The sequence below is a fragment of the Stenella coeruleoalba genome, assembly GCF_951394435.1.
Source record: "Stenella coeruleoalba genome assembly, chromosome: 15".
Taxonomy (NCBI): domain Eukaryota; kingdom Metazoa; phylum Chordata; class Mammalia; order Artiodactyla; family Delphinidae; genus Stenella; species Stenella coeruleoalba.
The window spans coordinates 598,648-618,928 of NC_137161.1; the positions used below are offsets into that span (position 1 = coordinate 598,648).

Genomic DNA, 20,281 nt, shown 5'->3' on the forward strand with positions numbered 1-20,281 from the left:
CCGCCGGAAGTGCCTGGCGCGGGGGCCGCCGGGACGGCTCCGCCCCTCCCCGGGTGGCCAGCCGGCGTCCCGTCGGGCGCCACGCGGGGTCAGCGCGGGGTCAGCGTGGGGTCAGAGGGCCAGGTGCGCTGCGGTTCCGCCGGCTCTTCGGCTCCCCGGCTCCGCGGCCCGGCCGGGCAGGCGCAAGTAAGTGGAGTAGGGCGAGCAGAGCTGGGCCCGGGCCCGGCGGCCGGTCCGCAGTCTGTCCGCGCCGCCCTCCACCCGCACCCATGCGCCCCGCCTCTGAGAGGCGCCCGCGGCGGGCCGGGTGCGAGGCGGGCGGCTCGCGGGGAGACCCGAGCGGAGCGAAGCCCGAGGGGAGCCCGGGCTGGGGAGCGAGGGCCGCGCTCGGGGTGAAGCGGGGCGGGACGGGCCGCCTTTTGCCTGCGAGCGGAGCGCCCTGGCCGGGCCGGGAGTGGGAGCGAGGGCGCCGGGAGCTCCGGGCCAAGGCGGGAGCAGTTGCGGAGGCGAAGGCGGCGGCGGCAGTGCCGGGCTGAGGGGAGGCGGGTCAGGAGGAGCCCAGCTCAGGGCTCCAGCTCTGAGCGGTCAAGCGGGCAGACAGACCCTCTGCCCGTTGAGGGGCGCTGGGGAGGCGTGGTGCGGGCCGGTTCGCCCGTGACCGATCTCGGGTTCCCAGGGCAGGATGTACACGCTGCTGTCAGGCCTGTACAAGTACATGTTCCAGAAGGATGAGTACTGCATTCTGATCTTGGGTCTGGACAACGCCGGGAAGACGGTACGTGCGGTCCCGTGTCAACACCCCTACTCCCCCGCTGCCCCATGGTCCTGTTGGTTTTATGCTTTTAGCTGCATGTTCTGTACCCATACAGGATCCGAACTCCGCTTAAGACCATGGGACAGTTACCGCTAGCTGCTTTAAAAGCAAAACGTTGTTTTGTTTTGTTTCAGTTTAGAGGAATAGGCCCAAGTAGGGGTATTTGTGAAGCAGCCATGAGAAGTCTCCCAGTTCTCACGTCACCCCTCTTTCTGTCTCTCCCTTTAGACCTTCTTGGAGCAGTCAAAGACCCGGTTCAACAAGAACTACAAGGGGATGAGTCTGTCTAAAATCACTACCACTGTGGGCCTAAACAGTAAGGAGGTCCTTTACGGCTGTGGGTTTGGGGGGCAGAACCCTGAGGATGCTGCAGTGTACGGAGGCCGAGGGTGAGGCCACTGCTCCGGCTCCCACTGGCCCCAGCATCGCGGAGCACCGGCACCGCCTGGTCCTCCCGGGAGGGCTGGGAGCCCGTGTGTCAGGGACCAAGGCCACAGCCTCACCTGTCTCCTTTTCTTCCCAGTCGGCACTGTGGACTTTGGAAAGGCCCGCCTCATGTTCTGGGACTTAGGGGGGCAGGAGGAGCTGCAGTCTCTGTGGGACAAGGTAAGGTGGGCGGATGCCACATCGACTCCCTGGCCTGCCTGTCGTGCCATCTCTCTAGTTGGCACCGTGGTCTCTTCCTGCCTTTCCTCAGAAGGCCTGGGACTCCCCTTCTTTTCTTCCTGCTGGCGGCTTCCGTCACCCACTTGGTTCCTGAGGCTCGCCTCCATCCCAGTTCCCAAGTCACTCCCCCCAAGAGCAGAGACAAACTCGGTTCCTTTTGGCTTAGAGATTTTGTTGCTGATCAGAACGGGACGAGATGAAGAATGGTCGAGGAGCAGACCTGGGGGAGACGCAACGCCTGTTTGGTGCTCAGGTGCAGCACCGGGGCCTGAGTCTCCCCTACTGGGTCCTCCCTCAGTCCTAGCTTAGGGCCTGTCCTCCATGGTGGCCCCTTCCCCATCAGGGGAGGGTGTCCTCCACGGCCCACAGCACGTGTCTCCTCTTTCGAGGTAGGTTTGAAGCGTTTCTGAGACCTCGAGACTGGAGTCGGTGTTCAGCTCAGCCTGTGCCAGGCACCGGGGTCCAGCAGAGAACAGGGCAGGACAAGCCTCTTCCCTCAGCCCCCTCCCAATGGATTGACGTGGCGGCTTTGGTACAGCCTAGTGCCAGGGGCACTCTGACAAGCTCAGACAAGCTCACCCTGATTCTGGGGGCAAATGTGCCCATCCCAGCACTTGCCGGTGGCTCGCATGCCCTGGTCTTGATTTCTGGTTTGACCCCAGCAGCACGTACCTGGTCACTTTTTCCTTTTTCCTCCCAAAGTGTCCCCCTCGTCCTGACCTCCAGCCAAGAGGACAGGTTCCATCCTGCGGCCAGAAGGTCACTGACAGACCTCCTGTGGCCATTTAAGTTGGACCAAGGCAGACCCAAGCTAGGGGCTGTCTGTGCAAACTCTAGACTCACGCGGGGAGTGTGAGACAGGTCCTGATATTCTGTCATAGGCAAGGGTCTCGGGGGCAGATGCTGCGGCAGAGGTTGGGGTGCAAGTGTATGGGGGGGGATGCAGGCCTGGGCAGGGGTGGGGTCATCTCAGATGCTGCCCCATGTCGGGCCAAGCTGGCTGGGACTCCATCCCTGTGGCAGGTCACCACGGTGGGCTGCCCTGGGCGGCTGTGACATGGTCAGATGGCTCTTTATGGGTCAGAATGGGTCTTGCAGGAGCCAACAAGGGGATCTGCACTGGGTGCACTGCTTGTCACGGCAGCCAGGCCACGGCCGGTAACAGGTGCACCTGCACACACACGCCTCTGGTTGGGGACTGGCTTCTCCTGAGGCGAAACTGGGTTGGTCGTGCCCCCCCATCCCCCCACCAGCTTCCACGTCTGTTGGTGGCGTGGCCTCGTTGCCTCATCACGAGGGGCTGAGCCCCGATCGCTGAGCCTGCCGTCTCGGAGGGACCCTGGGCTGCTCGCGTGCTCTGTGACTCAGGTGGAGTGGGTGCCCTGCCGCCTGCCTACGGCGTCAGGTGCCCCTGCCAGGGTGGGCGCCCTGCTGGCCCCTGTGAGCAGGTAGCATGGAGGTGACCACACCCCTAACCCCAGCTCTGAGTCACCAGGAGGGGTGGAAAGTGGGGCTTCTGCTCCCGCTCTGGATCTGAGCCGCTGTCGTGGGGCCTGCCCCCCACCCCCGTGCCATCCAGCACGGTCCGGCGGGTCTTCACTCGCGTGTCCACTACTGTCCGTCCACCCACACCTCCGCTCGTGCCGCACACTGCTGCCCACGGGTCTGTGCGCGTGCCAGCCTCAGGCCAGGTCTGTGGACCAAGCAGACCCCCTGGCGCCCTGCCACAGGGGTGACTTCTGGCCTCTGTCCCTCCAGGCCACAGCCGAGAGCCCTCCAGCGCGAGGCCACAGGTGACACCACCATCAGGGTCTGGGCACGGCGGTTGCCGCGGGCTCAGGGCAGCCCCTTGCCCTCCAGGTTGGGCTCACGCTAAGCCCCAGGGGTGCCGCCCCTATCCCTGCCGCTGCTGCCTGGCCGTCACGCGATGCCCGAGGGCGTGGCGGTGGACCTGGGCCCGTCTGCCGGGGCCCGGTTGCACATGGGTTGAAGTCCCCTGCCACCACAGGGGCCCCAGGGGCAGAGCAGTGATTCCCTCACTGACTCGCTGCAAACCCCCACGCTGTCCCCTCCTGCCTCGGAGGCCTCCACGGTTGGGCCGCAGCTCCTGGCCCTGCGTCACCCAGCAGGCTGGCCAGAGAGGCCCCGGGTGTAGGACATGTGGTCTGCAGACCCAGAGGCCACCCGTGTCGGGCTTCCTTCTCTGTAGCGAGTGCAGGTACAAAGGCTTGACTTGTACTGGGGGGGCGGGGACAAGTTGGCGTCATGCCCTGTGGGACATGTGCATGTTCCCGGTTCTTGGGATCATGCTGGGCAGGAGCTGGAGTGCGCGTGGGGGCGTCACCCGCTCCGCCAGTGTGGGCATTTCTGTACTCTTTTCTGAGCGGAACAAAAGGCTGACTTGCCAGGCCCGCTTCGTGTGTCTGTCCTTTCCCAGGGGTGCTGCCGTTCACCCCCCATAGCTCTCCCCATACCCCGGGCTCTGGTGGTTTTAAGTGTCGGGGTGGCTCCTGTGTGGCCGCTGCTGGGAGGGAACCCAGGGCCAGCCACCCTCCCGGCCCCGGTCCAGCCTGCAGAGCTCCGAGCTCGCTGGCGCTGGCTCAGGTGTTGGTTCTGTCCCGCGCAGGGGGCAGAGCTGCTGTGAATGTTCCGGACTCGCCCCTCGGCGGGCTTTCCGTGGCTTCCCGACGGCAAGCCGCCGCTGCCCCCACCCCCAGGCCTGCTGAGACCCCAAGCCCCTGCCGTCAGGCCAGCAGGTGTGGGTGGGTCCTAAGAGCGGAGGCTGAAGCGGTGTTCGGAGCACAGCACCCGGCAAGTGGGTGAGGGAGGTGGCCACCCCGGCCCGGGGGGTCTGGGGCGCCTCTCCACTCTGCCCTCCCTCCCCACCCCCAGGAAGCACCCCAGAAGGGTCTTCCAGCTGGGGGCTGCCTCAAGGTGGCCGGGTGCCCGCGGCTCAGCACCCCGTTCTGCTCCCGCCCAGTACTACGCGGAGTGCCACGGCGTCATCTACGTCATCGACTCCACGGATGAGGAGCGGCTGTCCGAGTCCAAGCGAGCATTCGGTGTGTGCGGCTGGCCAGGCTGCCTCCAGAGCTGGGCTGGGTGGGGGAGGGGGAGGGCGCCAGGTCAGGAGGGCCCCGCTGAGTGCGTCCACGCCTCTAGGGGGTCCGTGAGGGCCTGGGGACCTCTGGGCAGAGGCGGACAAAGGGCGCTCACTGCCTCCTCTCTGCTCGCCCCAGAGAAGATGGTCACAAGCGAGGCGCTGGACGGTGTCCCCATCCTGGTGCTGGCCAACAAGCAGGACATTGAGGTGAGCCCCTGGGCCCAGTGGGCCCCACTCCCGGGGGACAGGGCGCCTCTCCCAGGGGAGGGCTGCTGCCTTCCTCAGACACCAGGGCATGGCTGCCCTGGGGGCAGAGCCGCCCCCCCCCCCCCCCCCCCCCCCCCCCGCCAGGCTTCTGGCCGCAGTGCTGCCAGTGGGAGCCTCCTGCTGGGCAGACCCAGGTGAAAGAAAGCTCTGGAAAGAAGATGCAGAGGGACCAGGGTGGGAGTCAGCCCTGACCCCGACCTGTCTGCTGCCCTTGAGCACAGCAGCTGTGCTGGCCTCATCCCCTGGGACCACTGACCACTGGTGGTGCAGAGCCATCCGCGTGGAGGGGGCCCTGAGCACTGCTTCCCTGTAGACCTTCCCTGACACCTGCTCCCCTGAGGTGGCTCACCAGGCAGGACCCCTCCTGGATGGAGTAGCCCCGGGGTGCCCCCTGCAGCTCTAGGAGCTGCCCTGGGGCCGGGCCTGAGCCTGATCCTCGCAGCCTCGCCTCCCCCAGACTTGCCTCTCCATCCCCGACATCAAGACTGTGTTCAGCGACTGCGCCTCCAAGATCGGCAGGCGCGACTGCCTGACCCAGGCCTGCTCGGCCCTCACGGGGTGAGTGGGGCTTGCCCTGGGCGCCGGGGGCCACGGCTGGCCCCGCCTCACACCCACTGTCTCCACAGTAAGGGGGTGCGCGAGGGCATCGAGTGGATGGTGAAGTGCGTCGTGCGGAACGTGCACCGGCCGCCGCGGCAGCGGGACATCACATAGGCGCAGCCGGCCCAGGGCGCCTGCCGCTCGTCCTGAAGAGCTCCTGCTGATTCCGCCGCTGATCCCCCCAGGGGCTGGGTTGGCTTTGCCTTGTGGTGGTTCTACTTGCTTTGTTTTTCTTCTAAGACAAACTTTTCTCTGTATCCAGAAAAGCGTAGGCATCCGGAGGCTTCTTCTGCCGAGGGGAGCTGGGGTGGCAGGGACCCCACCAGACCCTCACATCGGGCCTGGGCCCCGCCCCCAAGGCCCAGTTTTGGGGTCCCAGGGTGAGGCCTTGGCAGGCCACTACTCCCTTTGGAGCTGCTGCTCCAGCAGGCCTGCCGGCCTGGACCCTCGTGGGGCCTTGTGGGGCAGCTGCTTGGAACTGGGTTTTTCCAGAGGTGTGGGGCCTTTCACAGTGCCCAGGGCTACATCGTGCCCACGGAGGGGGCCGGGGGGCCATGGCTGTCCTCAGCCTCTGTCCCCTCTGATCCTGGAGGCGGACTGGGGGGCTGGTGTCAGCTTCAGGAAGACCTGGGCTTGCCTCCGTCCCTGTCCTGATGCAGCCTCAGGACAGGGCAGGGGAGACCTGCCTGGGAGGCTGTGTGCCCCCTCCACTGGCCCAGCCACCTTGTTTTGATCCCCAGCAAGGACGGTAAAGCTAGGCGGTTGTGCTGGGAGTGGGCATCACCCCACCCCCCACCCCCCGCAAGCCTGCCTGCCACCCACCTAGGATGACCACAGTTACCACCTCTGGGGTGGGCTGGTGGTGTGCTGGGCCTGCACTTCCAGCTGGCGGTGAAGGGCGGGGTCCCCCTCAGGGCTGGGGTGAGCCATCTAGAAAGCCCTTTCCAGGCCTGTGTCCAGGAGCAGAGGCCCTCCAGGCAAGACTGGTCCTCAGGACCCTCCCACATGGCCCCTGCAGGAGCTGCCAACCCCCCATGAGCCTAGCTGTGGGTGAAATAAAGACAGTTGGAGTGGCTCCTGTCCACTGTTCCTCCAGAGGCCTGGTGGCTTCGTGTCTGAGGGTCACAGTCCCAGCTGCTCTCCCCGATGGGGCCCAGGAGGAGATGCTGGGAAAGGGATGAGTCAGGGCTGGGGCTGGGGACCAGCTGCAGGTGATGTGAGTCATGGGGGAGTGGGGGGCTGTGACTCTGCCTCCCCTGGGGCCCTTCCTGGGGGTCAGGCAGGGGGTTCCGGGGCTGGCAGGGGGCTGCCGGGCCAGGACTGGGAGTTCCCCTGGATTGGTGAGTCAAGCCGTCATCCAAACCTGCTCCAGAAGGGAAAACCGACATTTCCCAGAAAGCGAGTGAGACACGCTGTCCTACCGGGAGGTCTTGGCCGGTCCCTTGCTGGGAAATCCCCTGCTGCTTTGAGGGTGGAGCCCAAAGGAGGGGTAACGAGGGGGACACTTCTCCTGGTGCCCCAGGACACACGGGCTGGCGTGTTGACCACTCCGGGCTGGCTTCTGTTCCACGGGGAGAGCCCAGGGACTGGGCAACCCTCCCTCCACACCATCCTAACCACTGAGAGCACAACTGGGGTGGGGAGGATCACGCAGTGAGGCCTGGGGACGGCTGCCACCCGCTGTCCCCGTCTCCCACAACCCTTCCCCCATCGAGGGTCCGTCCCAGTCGGGGTGGGGAGGGGGGGAAGGCAGCAGGCCGCGCCCGGGCAGCCTGCCCAGGTGTGTCCCCTGCGAGATGTGCCCACTGCGCGGTGGCCAGACACCACACTCGTTTGCCAATCGGCTTTATGAAAAATAAATTTAACGCCACAGGAGCCGGGTCCAAAGCCTCCTTAGGTGCGACTTGCGGGCCGCCCATGCGGGGGGCTCGGGCCGGGAGCGAATAAATAACGGGGAGAGTGCTCAGCGCGTGCGGAGGAAACGCTCGCGGACGCTGCGCTCCAGCCCGCACAACCTGGCCGCGCGCAGCGCCCGCAGCAGCCGCGCCCCCAGCGTCCCGGGCCGCGCCTCTCGGAGCTCCGTGAGCTGCAGCCACAGCCTCCGTCGCAGCGCCGCGCGGTCCTCCCTTTGCGGCGGCGGCGGACTCCGCGCCCTGGGGCCCGCAAGCGCCTGCTGCAGCCGCTGGAGCCTCCTGGGAGAGATGTCCTGGAAAGCTACGAAGTCGACCACGGCGCGCTGGCACTCCTCGGTCCCTGCGGGAGAGAGGGGCGAGGGCGTACCCGACTAGCTGCCACCGCGCCGTGAGCGTCCCTCCGCGTTGCGGAGGGACAGGACCGAGGGATCCCCGCGCACTAACGAGTGGATGAGGCGGGAGCCGTGCTGGAGGAGCCGGGGCGACCGCGGGAAACTCGGCCGGCAAGGAGGCGGGGCTCGTGGGCCGATGCCGGGGGTGGGATGCGACGTGAAGGGGACCCGCCACGTTCGCTGCCGTTCCCTCCCGCAATCCATTTAAACCCTCGAAGCCTGCTTCCCAAGGTCGGCGGGAAACGGCATCACCCGCCAGCGCTGACGCCCTCAGCCAACGGCATCCCCTAGGCTGTCCCCACCGCACTTCCGGAAGCCCTTCACAGGAGCCCACCGAGGCCTCCGCGCCCCCCGTCCCGCTCACCCGGTGCCCCCGGCTCCAGCGAGCCGAGCGGGAAGCCCGTGCATTTGGTGCACAGGGCATCGTGGAACGGGGAGCCCGGCACGTTGACGGCCAGGCCCAGGGCCGTGCAGTTGCGGTGGGGCTGGCACCGCTCCGAGCTCGAGCTGCTGGCGGAGAAGGTGCCCGGGGAGCACGGTTGGCACTGCGTGTTCTGGCTGGAGGTGCCTGAGGACGAACGCGGAGGCCGGCGTCAGGAGAGCCGAGTTGGCTCCGTTCGGCGGAGGGCCCGGCGCCGCGGCCCCGCCCTGCACCCACCGGGGGCGACCACGCCTGCGCCGGGCAGGCAGGGCTCGTGCTCCAGGCAGAAGCCGGCGTGCGCGAAGAAGCCGGGGCGACAGCGGCAGGCGCGGTTGTGGGTGGCCCCGCACGGCCGCGCCTCCTCCTCGCGCTCCCCGCAGATGACGTTGCAGTATCGGCAGCGCTCCAGGTAGTTCCAGAACTGCGTGTAGTGGCGCGGCGGGCACGCGCCGCACGTCGTGGGGTTGTCCCGGCCGCAAGGTCGCTGCACGAAGGTGCCCGGGGGGCACTTGTCGCACGCCAGCCACTCCCCCGTCTCCGCGTCCCGCCTCGGGTAGGTCGGCGCGCCCGCCGCCGTCCCCCGCGCCGCAAGCGCCAGCAGCAGGGCCGGTAGCGGCCACAGCAGGGGCCTCATGGTCTCGCTGGAGTGGCAGCGGCCTCCGGGGCCGCGTCCTATAAGGGCTGGCTTGGCCACGCCCCCGCGGAGCCCCGCCCCGCCTGAGGGGAGCGGTCGGCCACCTGGGGGCCCAGGCTTTGACCTCTCCCTCCGCAGAGCCCAGTGCCAGGGCGGTCCCGTGCAGGCCACCAGCACCACGAGCAGCTCCTGACCCCGTTACCAGGCCTGGCAACCGGCGGGTGGAGGGGGTAGCGGCTCCTGCTCTGAACAAACCAGGTGCGAGGGAGGCTGCCCAGGCGCCTCCTTCCTTCCAGGCTCCCCCACCCCACCACCGAGGCCGGGCCACACAGAACGCTTCCCAGCAGTGCCGGCAGCTTTATTAGAACCCTGGCCCCTGAGGAACAAGCAGGTCCCTGGAAGGTCCCCGGGACAGAAGGTGCAGGGCTCCCCTCCTTCCTGCTGGGGCTCCACCCACAGGCTGGCGGTCAGGGAAGTTCTGGGGAAGCACCTTCCAGTGGACCCACCCCAGACCCCAAGGTGGCCTCGGGGCCTCTCACAGGGGGCCCAGATCCTGCAGCCGTCTCAGGGGGCTCCCCACGGACACTAGACTGGCCTCCCCGTCAGGTGCGCTCTCGGCCAAGGGGTTTCTGGTATCAGGCCTGGCCCACCCACAGCCGACAAGCAAGTGTCCAGGCTGCGCCCCAGGCAGGGGCGGCCTCAGCCTCCGCAGACCCTGCAGCGCCCAGAGGGTCTCAACGTTCACTGGGGCTCCGGCCAGAAGACCTGCGTGAGGCTCTGCTTTCTGGTGGCAGCATGGCAGGCCGGGCACGTCCTAGAGACCTGTGGAGAGAAGGCGCTGGACACACCTTCTCAGACCCCACTGCCCACCCCAGCCCCTCAGCCCACCATGTGGGGCAACGCCCAGCAGGCCACGTCCACAGGGGACAGGGCCGGGTCCACAGGGTCTGGCTGCCGACCTGGAGGTGCTGTCGCCAACAGGCCCGGCAGCAGTGGAAGTCGCAGGAGGGGCACTGGAAGGGGACCACGTCCTCCGCCCTGCAGCCAGGACACACCAAGCCCACTGCAAGGGGGCTGACGTGAGCGCCACAGGCCCGCTCGGGCTGGGCCCCCACTCCCAATGGTCCCTGCAGCCCCTCCCACGAGACCTACCCCACTCGGACTGTGCCTGCCCGCAGGGGGCACTGGGGGGCCGGCTGGGAGCCCCCACCCCCCGAGCCGGCCTCTGCGTAAGGAAGGAGAAGCTCTTGCTCTGGGTCTTCCCGGGGGGTTTCTCTGGCAGTGAGGGGCCTGGAAACAGGAGGGAGCGAGTCCGAGGGGTGCCTGGCACTTCCCTGCTGCCCACCTGCCCACCCTGCCAGGGCTGAGGGGAGCTGTGGCAACAGGGCAGCAGGAGCACCAGGCAGGTGGCCCTACCTGTCCCGCGAGCCTCACAGACGAGGTCAGAAGGCACAGCAGGGCTCCCCTCCCAGGGTCCTGGAGCCTGGGTGCCCAGGTCCACACACGTCTGCCGGAAGCGCTGCTTGTGGTGAGGGCGCACGAACATGCCGAACCCTGCCGGGAGCGCGGAGCATCGCTCAGGCGTGGCCCTGCCGCCCACCCCACTGCCCGCCCCCACCCGCCCCCCACGCGGGCCACTTGCTCTGCAGCAGGGTCAGGTCCTCAGGCTTGGCGGTGGTGAGTGAGGCCACCACAGCCACCACCTTCTCGAAGTCGTCATCCTGCTTGTAAGTGGTCAGCGCCGCCAGGAGCTGGCTGTAGCCTGTGGCCCCCAGGGCCCGGTGGGCATCTGCCAGGTAGGCACTCACAGCGGGCGGGTGCTTCTTTGCTCCAGGGGCTCCGGACCCCTCAGGAGGCCGGCGGCTGGGGTCTCCTGGTGGGAAGGTAACACATCTCAGTCCACCAGCTTCCCAGCAAATCACATTGGCCTCCCCTGCTCTGGGGGCACAGAACCACAGCGGCTCCCAGGAGACTCCTCCCCGCCAGGGTCTTCCCTCTGCTCCTGGCTCTGGTCCAAAGCCTCTTCAGGGACCAGGTACCTGCAGGGAGCAGCCCGGAGGCCAGGTGGGGCCGGCCCTGGCTCAGGTGTTCGCAGGGGTCCAGCTGCCTGGCTGCACCCTGGGACACGGTCAGCTTGGGGTCAGGCTCCCTCCTTCCTGAAGAAACACGGAGACAAGGAGGCGCCCAGCTGGTCCCTGAGGGTCCAGAGCATGACCAGGGAGGGGACGGGTCTGTCCAAGGGGAGACCGGGCCTCAAACTCTCCTCAGACAACCGCTGGAGGCCCCCGACAGGAGGGAGCAGGCAGGCCTCCTCCCCTGCCTTAAACGGGGGGCAGGAAAGTGGGGGGCAGGCACAAGGACACCCCAGTCCAGAAGGGAGCAGAAGGGTGACTTAGGCAGGAATCTCCAACCCCAGGGGCCCCGTGATTCCCATCCTTGGGGAAGTCTCATCCAGAGATGGGCTCTTCCTTAATAAATGGGGACAGCAACTCCCAGGCTCTAGACGTGCAGGGCCCACTCCAGGTAGAGACGGGGGTGGACGGGGCTCCAGGACCCCTGTGCATACACGACTCCCCAGGCGCAGGTCCTCCTCGGAGGCCCGGGCCATGTGTGTTCTGGGGGTCCACACCTCCCCAAAGTGGGGCCCCCCGCACAGATCTGTCAGCCTCAGGAACAGGGAGGCTGGGCCACATGAAGACCCACTCCAAGGGCCAGGTGCCACCCACCCTCAGGGTCTGAGTTTGAGGGTCCCACCCAGGCAGGGCCCGCCTCACCGCTGGGGCCCAGGGCCAGTCGTGCTCCCTGCCTCCAGGGAAGGCCATGCTCGGGCCGGGAGCTGCAGCCTCGGCCCGTCAGTTGGCAGCAGACCTCCTCAAACTGCTGCTTGTGGTGGGGCCGCACGAACTGATAGAAGCCTGTGGGGAGGGGCGGGGTCTGGGCCTGCAGCCACCACACGGGGTCCCCACCGACACCTCTGCAGGTCAACCGGGGACCCTGGTGGCCCCCAGGCTGGGACCCTCAAGTGGGCAGCCTCTACTGGCCAAGGCACCTCGGAGCAGGCTGTGCTTCTTGGGGTCCTCGGCAAAGAGGGGGCCAAGGTGAGCGGCCAGGGCCGCGAGGTCATCGGTGCTCTTGTACTCCCGCAGGGCCCGGGTAAAGGTGTCGAAGCTGGCCTGGCTCAGCGCCTGCTTCACGGCTGCCATGAACAGCTTGGCCCTGCCTGTGTCGGCGCCGGCTTCTGGCCCCTCCTGCGACACACAGCCGGTGCCCGTCAGGAGGCGCCAACGCTCCCCATCTGCGGGGGCAGCGAGCTGCCGTCGGGGGCTGCTGGGGAGGATGCTTAGCTGGCCTGGCCCAGCTGGCAGGGGACCCCCCCGGCTAGCTTCAGCTTAGATGGCCAGGCCCGCTGAGCACCGCAGAGGCAGAGTGCAGGTTGGCGGTGCCTCCTCTGCTGAGGTCCCGGTGCCCACGGCAGGGGACACTTCTCAACACGCCAGGACTTCAAACAGCCCCGTGCCCTATTTGTGCTGCACACCCCAGCCCTGATCCCGGACCCTCGAAAAGGACCCTCCAGGCTCCCAGGCTGCCCCCCAGCTCGGCCCTCAGAGGCCCAGGCCCCTGGCACCTAGGCCACTTCCTCAGTGCCAGTCCCCCGGGCACCACCTGGTTCTTCCCAGAAGCCAAGGGTGGCGGACAGAGGCACTGGCATTTGGGGCTTTCCGGAGCTTCTAGGATGTAACTCAGCTGCTCTTAACTGCTTTCATCCGAGGCTGGGAACGCCACGTGCCTCACACGCAGGCACCTCACCAGCCAAGTTCGTGCCAACAGCCCAGCCTGACCTGGGCCAGGGGAGCCAGCCCGGCTGCAGGCCCCACACCAGACCTGCCAAAGGGCCAGGCCTGGCTCCTGCCCAGCTGGGAAGACAGCACCTTCTGTGGATGGAGCCCACGGGCCTGCGTGGACCCGACCACCCCACCAAAAAGCAACACAAAACGGAAGGCCCAAATCTGCCAGGTGTGCAGGACTCCAAAGTGTGGAGGGTCTGCCCTGAGGGGGGCGCACTGCCCAGGCACCCCAGTAAGGGGGAGTAGACGTGAGGCAGGCGGTGGCACTGCAGCAAAGGGCTCATGGGAACCCCGTGCTGGTTCTGAGAGCTGAGTGGAGGTGAGATGTTCTCACAGTAAAATATCAAAGCAGAAGAGGGACGGGATCAGAGCAGGCCAGGCCCTGGCGCAGCATGAGCCTGGCGGGTGGAGGGTGACAGCGGGATCCGCAGAACAAGCAGCTCGTCTGTGAGGAAGTGAATCCAGCCAAACACCGGCGGTGGGGCTGGTGCGGGCCCTGGGTCTGCTGCCCTCCCTCCACCCCTGCACCCACCCTCAGGCCCGGCTGCCCCCTCCCCTGGGCCCGGCTCCAGCCGGCACACCTGCAGAGCGCCTGCAGAACCTGTCCCCCAGCGGGGACAGCTGAGGCAGGCCACTGGGCAGGTTTGGCCCGCTCACACCTCACACCACCCTGAGCCACACCGGCTGAGGCACCCACCAAACTTCCGCCGTCTGCAGGTCGTCCACATACCGGGCCGCCGACCAGCCTGACCTTCCTCCGCCTGCCACGCTGCTCCTCCGCTGGCCTCTTCTCACGAGGGCCCCACGGGGCGGAGTGGCGGGGGGCCTGAGGGCGACACAGGTGTGTCCCACAGGCCCTCAGGGCCCTGAAGCCCTGACACTGCCCTGGGCGGCAGGGCGGGAGAAGTACCCTCGGCCCCTTGCAGGGAACCAAGTGTGAGAGCAGCTCCCGGGCAGCAGCGTGGCAGTAACTGAAGGGCACCGGCGGGAAGGGACAAGAAACACGAGTGGGGCAGCTGCGCCCTGGGCCTAGAGGGCGGGACAGCAGGGGGCGGGCACTGACGCCCGGCGGGAAGTGGGGAGCTTCAGGTCAGCTGGGGAATTATGGGCTTCTGGACAAAGGCCCCAGGGCAGAAGGTCCTGCCCGCAGCTCAGGCTCCCAGAAAGGGCCAGGCTCGGGCACAGCAGGAGCGGGAAGTGAGCGGACCATGTCCAGCACGGGGGTGTGTTGGGGGCCCAGCTGAGGGCTGGGGGCTGTGCTGGGGCGGGGCACGCACACAGCACCACCACGCATCTGCTGAAACCCCCCTGCCCTCCCGACCAGCAGGTGTGCAGGGATGAGCACGGCGGTGCCTGAGCCCAGGTGGGCCGAGCCATCCGTGTCCCCCCCCAGGGAGCCCGGCCCCCGCACCTCCTCCTCCGCGGGCAGGGCCTCGTCCCCAGGCCCCTCGGCCAGCTGCTCGCTGTGTTCCAGGGCGGCCAACAGCCCCACGGGCCTCCGCCGGGCCTGGACGGCTTCCTGCTGGTACTCCACACAAAGGCTGCCCTCGGCGTCCCCGGCGACCAGCAAGCCTGCGGGAGCACGCGTGGGTGACGAAGTCCACCACCGCCTGCTGGGCACTCTAGTCGTCGGCCCCAGCGTGCCACCAGCCTGCGGGAGGCGCCTCGCCCTCCACCCTGTGGGGCCCCAACCGGCCGTGTCGCCCAGCCACACGCACCCGTGTGTCTGCGCCTCAGGCTAGGGACGTGCACATCCAGACTTGTGGCCTTCCTGGTGCGGAGGGGGCCGGGTGACACGGCCACCGAGGCAGTGCCTTCTCCTTCGCCCAGACTCGGAGCAGCAGCTCGGGGGGCCAGCATGGGCATCTAGATGTTCACAGGAGGTTGTGGAGGTCCCGCCCTGCTCCTTCCCCTGGGCGGGACACGAGGGTACAGCCAGCTAGCGCTAAGACTCACGGTTCTCTGAGCGACGCGGAAGAACTGGGCCACATCTCGGATGACGTGGCCGAAGCTGTCGTACACCTTGACGTGGGGACGCACCCAGGAGGGCAGCTGGGCTCTGGCGTCCGCGGAGCTGAACCTGCAGGGCGGTGGGGCCGTCAGCCCGGGAGCCCCGCCTGCCCCGGAGCCCAGCTCCCTGGCAGACTCACCAGAGGGAAGAGCCGGTGTCCGGGGGCAAGGGCTCTGGCCCGAGAGCACCGGCGGGGAGGGGGTGGGGGGAGGGCGGGCCTGCACCTGTGGTCGCAGAGGAAGACAGCCCCGTAGTCATGGCGATGCCGGATCACCCGCCCAATGGCCTGGTTCACAGCCCTGGATGCCTGCTGCCGGTACCAGTCGTGCCCGGAGAGGAACTGCAGGGCCAGGGCGGGGGGCTGCCTCAGCCACGGGGGCTTGAGCACCACCTGCCCACCCTCAGCCGCACAGCCTCTCACCTGGTCCCGGGCCCCATTCTGGCCCTTCATCTCATCTAGGAACTGCATCTTGAGGACAACCCGGGGGTCCATGCGGGGCGGGTATGGGAGGCCCGTGACGATCACTCCACGGCCATTCGCATCTGCGAAGTCCAGCCCCTCGCTGGCCTGGGAGGCAGCGGGCACTCTTTTCCCCCATCTGCCTCCACTCAAGCCCAAGACCTTCCCTAAGGGCCCACCCATGCCTGGGCCCTCACAGCCCCACGGCCCCCAGGATGGGCAGGGTGGGAGAGACCTCCAACTTCGAACCAGGCTGTACCTGGGGTCCACCGCTCCCAGAATCCCACAACCAACTTCTTTTTCTCAGCACCTCCTCCGGCCCACCTGCCCACTGCCCATGCGTGGGCCCCAATGCCCAGCCTAGGACCCGAGGGCTGGCCCTACAGGACCAGCAGGGCCACACCCTCCTGTGTCTGCTGGACATGGGGCCTGAGGGAGGTGACCAGCCTCTCCTGCCCACGGTGCGGCCCCCCTCAGGCACAGGTTCCAGGCGGGGATAAGGAGCCAGGTGTGTGGGACCTGGACCTCAGAGGCCTCACCTTCCCCCGGCACACAGCCAGGAAGGTGGCCCCACTGGACCCGGGGGCGGCGACTCTCGTGTAGAAAGCCTCCATCACCTGGAAGGGGAGGCTGGTCAGCCCGGCCTGGCCCCTCGCCTCCTTGAGCAAGACCCCAGAAATCACCCTGCAAGACGAAGCACCGTCCGAGCCAGGAGGCAGGCCAGCAGGGCTGCAGCAGCACCTTTGTGGCATGGGCTCCCAGGCTGACCCGGAGCCAGCACCCAGTGCCTGCCTGCCGTGCCCAGAACACCCAGGGGCCCCGGGGCTGGGGGGTGGGCGCAGACCTGCTGCCATCGTCCCCAAGCCCAAACTTCCTAAAAGGCCAGCAGGATCTTGGCCACACACACCCAGGGGCTGCCAGGGGGAGGGAGCCCCGGTGACCCAGACCTCAGAGAAGCCTCCTTTGGTCCTCGGCTCCACGAACAGGGGCTTCAGGGCCTCCAGCTTCCTGGCAAAGTCGCGGGCCTACGGGAGGAGGCAGAGAGGGAATGCCCGTCACGCCTTCTCAAAGACACGCGGCCCAGCCCTGCCAGACCCTTGGCTGTTTGGGGCTCCCTCCCGCCCCCAGAAGACACTGCAAGGAGGGACTCACCCGCCAGAACTCCAGGCTTTTCTCCATGACGGGGTAGGAAGGGAAGAAGACCAGGAGCCCATGCGGGACCACACGGGCGATGTTGCCTGCAAGCACCGTGGCCAGCTCAGCAGCAGAGGACCCCTCCAGCCCCAGGAAGACCAGGCAGGACAGGGAGTGGAGCAGGGGCAGGCGACCTCGCAACAGGGCAGGGGCCCAGGAATGGACAGCATGGGCACTCACCCAGTGCCTTCCCCAGGGACGACAAGCACTCGTCAGAGAACCTGCAAGGAACCGGGGGGCTGTTGCCACGAGGGGCCTGGCACTCGGCCACCCGCCTCACCCGCCAGGCCCCCTACCGTTTGTCAAAGGCGGAGCTCAGCTGGGCTCCGTCGGGGCCTTTAGGGACAATCCCCACCCAGATCTGGTGCTTGTCGATGACGTGTGGGTTCTCCAGGCAGACTGGGAAAGGGCTGGAGGGAGGCAGGGGGTGGCCCCTGTGAGATCCTGAACCCCCAGCACCCCGGCAGCCCAGGGCGGGGGGGGCCAAGGGTCAGCACTTACATCTGCATCTCCTGGGTGAAGGAGGACACGGGGGCCAGTGTGCCGCTGGTGAGGATGAGGGTACGGACGCCCTGGTGGACCAGCTCACGCATGCTGTGGCCAGGGCTGAAGCACCAGTAGCTCAGCACCTTCCCTGCGGGGGGCGGGGGCACGTGTGTGAGGCCCAAGCCGCCTGCCCAGCAGCCATCGTGTGTCCCCCAAGGCGGTGCTGGGCCCTGGGGCCCAGGTGCACAAGTCTTCCCCGGGGGTCCTGCCCACCCTCCCGCGGGGTCCCAGGAGCAGGAAGCAGACCAGAGAAGCCCACCAGCATCCTGGCGCCGGGGGAGGGGGACGCTGAAGTCACTTCCAGAGAGGTCAGCCTACCCCAGCCCTAGATGTCCTTGTGGCTCAGTGAGGAGCCGGCCTCCCCGTGCCTGTACTCCGGGTGGGGCTGCAGAAGAGGGAGGGGCAGAGGCCCACAGCCCCTGGAGGCAGGAAGCCAGGGGTGACCTCCTACACACGTCCTGCCCAGCCAGGGAGGATGCCAGAGCATGGCCTGCAGGCAGACACGCCAGCCCTCCCATGCGCTCCCAGTGGCTCCGGAAACAGGAGATGGAATAGCACAAGCGGATGCTCAAACTGTGACTCTCGGGTCAAGACCACGTCACAGGTCAGCAGGGACACTTCCCACAAAAGAGCAAACCACTTTCTGGGACCAGAGAAGCCTTTCCAACTTCTGGGATGGGACCTGCCCCTCAGTGGGGAGGATGGAAGCGAGGCTCTGAGTCCACAGTGTCCTGGGCCAGCCCTGCACCAGCAAGGACAGGAGTGACCATGGAGGACACTGGGGAGCCAGGAGCCCCGTCTCGGGGCGCTCTGGCTTCTCTGTCCAGCGGGGGTCTGAGGGCCAACCCCCGTGGAAACTCCAGGCAGGCCCCGGGCCGCCGGGCCCTCGGAGGTCTCTCACTTTGACAGCTCTGACTCTTAGAGGGCAGGTGGGGAATCACCTGGAGAAGGCTGGACCGACAGGCGGCCGGGAGCCCATAGCTGGACGGGGCACCGCCCCAGGGGGAGCATGTCGCAGCCACCTGAGGTGCCGTACCTTGCTTTCTGGCTGCCGTGGCGTTCCAGGCATCTGACCGCTGAGCCGTCCTCCGGTGACCAGCATCAGGGTGGATGTGCACCTGGAGAGGTGGAATGGATAGGTGTCCTAGGCCCCACTCGGGAGCCCCCATCCTGGAGGCAGCCCCACCTTGTGAGACCGCGGCCTGGGAGCTCCCCATCCAGGAAGCAGACCCACCTTGTAGGACTGACACCCCGGCCCCACCACGGCACTGGGGCCACCTTCAGCAGGGTCCACGCCAAACACGATCTGAACAGCAGAGATGAGGGAAAAAGTCAGCAGGACACATTAGAGGCTGCCACTCCTGCTGAGTCCCTCCCACACAGGACAGATGGACACTCAGGACACAGCCATCACCTGCCCCTGCTTCCAAGCCAACAGCGTCCCTGGGGCAGGACCCCAGGCTAAGGAGCCGGAGCTGCCTGTCCCCTCCCCTCAGGGGCCCCACGCACTAGAGACACAGCCGCCCTGCAGGCCCCTCCTCGGCAGCCAGTCCAAGGCTGTCACGGGGACCGAGTCCAGGTCAGCAGCCCGCCCTCTCCGCTCTCCCCTAGGGATGGGTCAGGGGATAGGGGAAAGGAACCCCGTTTACATGGAGAAGTAATAGGATGAAATTAATCCCTAAGTACAATAAGCAGAATTGTACTCTTAGCCAATGCAACGAGCCAAGAAAAAACCACAAGAGAGATAAATATGGGGGCAGAAGATACAACACACTAGCCGTTACAAACAACAGGCCCATCTACTTAGAAAATCCAGAAAACCAAACAACAAACTTTTAGAACTGAAAACTTAGTAAGATAGCTTCACACAAGACCAACAAATAAAAGTCAACACTTTTCTTGCACACAAGCACCAGTGAGTTAAAAAGACCCCTTTCACAACAGCAACAAAAAGTATGTAACACTGGAGATAAAGCAAGAGACAGACGTCACCTCCTCCGGAACAGTCTGTGAGGTCGCCCTGGAGAACGGAGCCCCGGCTCTCCCCACAATAACCCGAAAGTCCAAGGCATCCCGGCCAAAGCCCAAGAAAGGGAACACTCTGACTCTGACACTCGGCTGGTAGAAACAAGGCCAAGACACGTTCAGGAGGGACGGCGTGTTCCACAGCCCCGTGTCTTCACGTCACTCCCAGGCGCCTTCTGCTGGGTTAGAGGCTGAGGCTGAGGCCACGACTTCTACCCGGTGTCCGTGAAAACAGAGAAGACCGGCACCACCAGCACCCATGGGCAGGAGCCTCACCCACCAAATCTTCCTACAAACAGGAAAGGCCTTGGAAGCCCGGATCAGCAGCCTGTTCTCAGCAAACTCCTGCCAGGCCCAGGGGATGTGGGCGCATGGCCGGGAGGAGCAGCGGGCACCCCATGGCCCTGCACGTGAGGGCCCAGAAGCACGGCCTGCGGGTACAGTGCAGCCTGTGAGGAGTAAGTTCCAAGGGCGAGAGGAGCTTCGAGAACCACTTTCCTCGTCCAGACGGCAAAACACCTGGCCTCGCGATTCACCAAAGTGTCCGCCTGCAAGGGCGGAACCACACACACTGGACCTGATCCCGGAGTGGAGGCCACACCGCCTGGTGAGGCCACTCTGGGGCCATGGCTTCCCCTGCAAACCCCTGCACTGTGGCCCCAGAGCGGCCCTCACATCTCAAGGGATGGCCAGGAGTTGCAGACAGCGGTGTGGCTGCCCTGTGTCCGAGTGCCAGACACGGGTGGGCGGCGGGGAGGAGGTGGCAGGCACGGGTGCAGCTGTAGCCCTGGGGGAGCCCGCTGCAGCCCCCCTCCCCGGCTTGGGCTCTGCTGCCTGCCCACGGCTGGCTCTGCACTCCACCCTGGGGGCTCCGTCCCAACTGTGAGGCGGGGATGGGGCTGGAAGAGCAGCCGGGGTCACGGAGAAGAAGGAACATTCTAGCGTGGCATCCTGCAAGCCTGGGCTCTGCCCCCCTCCTTCCATCACTTCCGGCCGGGGCAGCGAGCGTCCCAGGCCTCTGCCCCCCGGGCGGTGACCCACCAGTACTGCTGGGTCTCCAGGGAGTCCCGAGCCCCAGCTGTGGCGCCCCGGCCCTGCCCTGGAGGCCCTGTCCCTTCCAGGCGGGCCCTCCCTCTGTGGCGCCCTCTGCCCATCCTCCCGCCCTCCTCAAGGGTCCCTGCAGCTGAACAGGCCGGCAGGGCGGCGCACCCTCGCTTCCAGGCCTGCACGGTCCCTCCCTGCTCCATACTCTCTGGAACCCGAACACCACTAACCCCATTGGGTTGGAATTTCCCTTAGCAGCTGCTCTAAGCAGCCCCTGGCGGGTGACTCAGCTTCCTCTGCTGCCCAAGCTGCCTACGGGCCATACTTGCTCACCAGCCCGTCATGT

The 20,281-nt window shown here is 66.8% G+C and overlaps 3 protein-coding genes across 7 annotated transcripts in view; 1 reads left to right on the forward strand and 2 right to left on the reverse strand.

The window, feature by feature from the left end:
• Positions 1 to 40: 40 nt before the first annotated feature.
• ARFRP1 (ARF related protein 1) lies at positions 41 to 6,626 on the forward strand. 2 transcript variants are annotated; one of them, XR_013831542.1, is made up of 8 exons: positions 41 to 186; positions 677 to 775; positions 1,043 to 1,130; positions 1,338 to 1,420; positions 4,461 to 4,542; positions 4,725 to 4,790; positions 5,308 to 5,408; positions 5,477 to 5,509. XR_013831542.1 is itself a non-coding variant. In XM_079944439.1 (8 exons), exons 2-8 carry the CDS (start codon positions 683 to 685, stop codon positions 5,562 to 5,564), a joined length of 606 nt encoding a protein of 201 aa, XP_079800565.1. In that variant the 5' UTR covers positions 41 to 186; positions 677 to 682; the 3' UTR covers positions 5,565 to 6,626. The 2 variants fall into 2 exon arrangements, 1 of the variants encoding a protein (XP_079800565.1); XM_079944439.1 differs by having other exon boundaries at positions 4,720 to 4,790; positions 5,477 to 6,626.
• Positions 6,627 to 6,752: 126 nt separating this feature from the next.
• On the reverse strand, positions 6,753 to 8,867 carry TNFRSF6B (TNF receptor superfamily member 6b). Its single transcript, XM_079944438.1, has 3 exons — positions 8,414 to 8,867; positions 8,120 to 8,323; positions 6,753 to 7,703 (listed from the first exon to the last, which is right to left on the reverse strand). Exons 1-3 carry the CDS (start codon positions 8,808 to 8,810, stop codon positions 7,414 to 7,416), a joined length of 891 nt encoding a protein of 296 aa, XP_079800564.1. The 5' UTR covers positions 8,811 to 8,867; the 3' UTR covers positions 6,753 to 7,413.
• A 630-nt stretch (positions 8,868 to 9,497) lies between these two features.
• RTEL1 (regulator of telomere elongation helicase 1) overlaps positions 9,498 to 20,281 on the reverse strand; it is a 28,450-nt gene continuing 17,666 nt past the window's right edge. The window contains exons 15-36 of one of the 4 annotated variants that reach the window (XM_079944435.1): positions 18,101 to 18,172; positions 17,903 to 17,984; positions 16,822 to 16,954; positions 16,617 to 16,730; positions 16,501 to 16,541; positions 16,279 to 16,364; positions 16,074 to 16,151; positions 15,666 to 15,743; positions 15,088 to 15,234; positions 14,891 to 15,006; positions 14,612 to 14,735; positions 14,374 to 14,521; positions 14,067 to 14,227; positions 13,386 to 13,481; positions 11,860 to 12,058; positions 11,585 to 11,725; positions 10,850 to 10,966; positions 10,453 to 10,683; positions 10,227 to 10,364; positions 9,963 to 10,100; positions 9,770 to 9,873; positions 9,498 to 9,632 (exon numbers count right to left, since the gene is read on the reverse strand). In XM_079944435.1, the coding sequence (XP_079800561.1) occupies positions 9,552 to 9,632; positions 9,770 to 9,873; positions 9,963 to 10,100; positions 10,227 to 10,364; positions 10,453 to 10,683; positions 10,850 to 10,966; positions 11,585 to 11,725; positions 11,860 to 12,058; positions 13,386 to 13,481; positions 14,067 to 14,227; positions 14,374 to 14,521; positions 14,612 to 14,735; positions 14,891 to 15,006; positions 15,088 to 15,234; positions 15,666 to 15,743; positions 16,074 to 16,151; positions 16,279 to 16,364; positions 16,501 to 16,541; positions 16,617 to 16,730; positions 16,822 to 16,954; positions 17,903 to 17,984; positions 18,101 to 18,172 (2,625 nt within the window). In that variant the 3' untranslated portion in view covers positions 9,498 to 9,551. Of the gene's footprint in view, positions 9,633 to 9,769; positions 9,874 to 9,962; positions 10,101 to 10,226; positions 10,365 to 10,452; positions 10,684 to 10,849; positions 10,967 to 11,584; positions 11,726 to 11,859; positions 12,059 to 13,352; positions 13,482 to 14,066; positions 14,228 to 14,373; positions 14,522 to 14,611; positions 14,736 to 14,890; positions 15,007 to 15,087; positions 15,235 to 15,665; positions 15,744 to 16,073; positions 16,152 to 16,278; positions 16,365 to 16,500; positions 16,542 to 16,616; positions 16,731 to 16,821; positions 16,955 to 17,902; positions 17,985 to 18,100; positions 18,173 to 20,281 lie in introns of all 4 variants that reach the window. The other 3 variants (XM_079944434.1, XM_079944436.1, XM_079944437.1) reach the window with 3 other exon arrangements.

Coding starts and splice junctions, on each gene's coding strand:
- ARFRP1 (XM_079944439.1), top strand. CDS start 683: ATGTACACGCTGCTGTCAGGCCTGTACAAGTACATGTTCCAGAAGGAT. Junction 776..1,042: donor TGGACAACGCCGGGAAGACG/GTACGTGCGGTC, acceptor CTCTCCCTTTAG/ACCTTCTTGGAGCAGTCAAA. Junction 5,409..5,476: donor GCCTGCTCGGCCCTCACGGG/GTGAGTGGGGCT, acceptor CTGTCTCCACAG/TAAGGGGGTGCGCGAGGGCA.
- TNFRSF6B (XM_079944438.1), bottom strand. CDS start 8,810: ATGAGGCCCCTGCTGTGGCCGCTACCGGCCCTGCTGCTGGCGCTTGCG. Junction 8,324..8,413: donor CGCAGGCGTGGTCGCCCCCG/GTGGGTGCAGGG, acceptor GTTCGTCCTCAG/GCACCTCCAGCCAGAACACG. Junction 7,704..8,119: donor GCTGGAGCCGGGGGCACCGG/GTGAGCGGGACG, acceptor TCTCTCCCGCAG/GGACCGAGGAGTGCCAGCGC.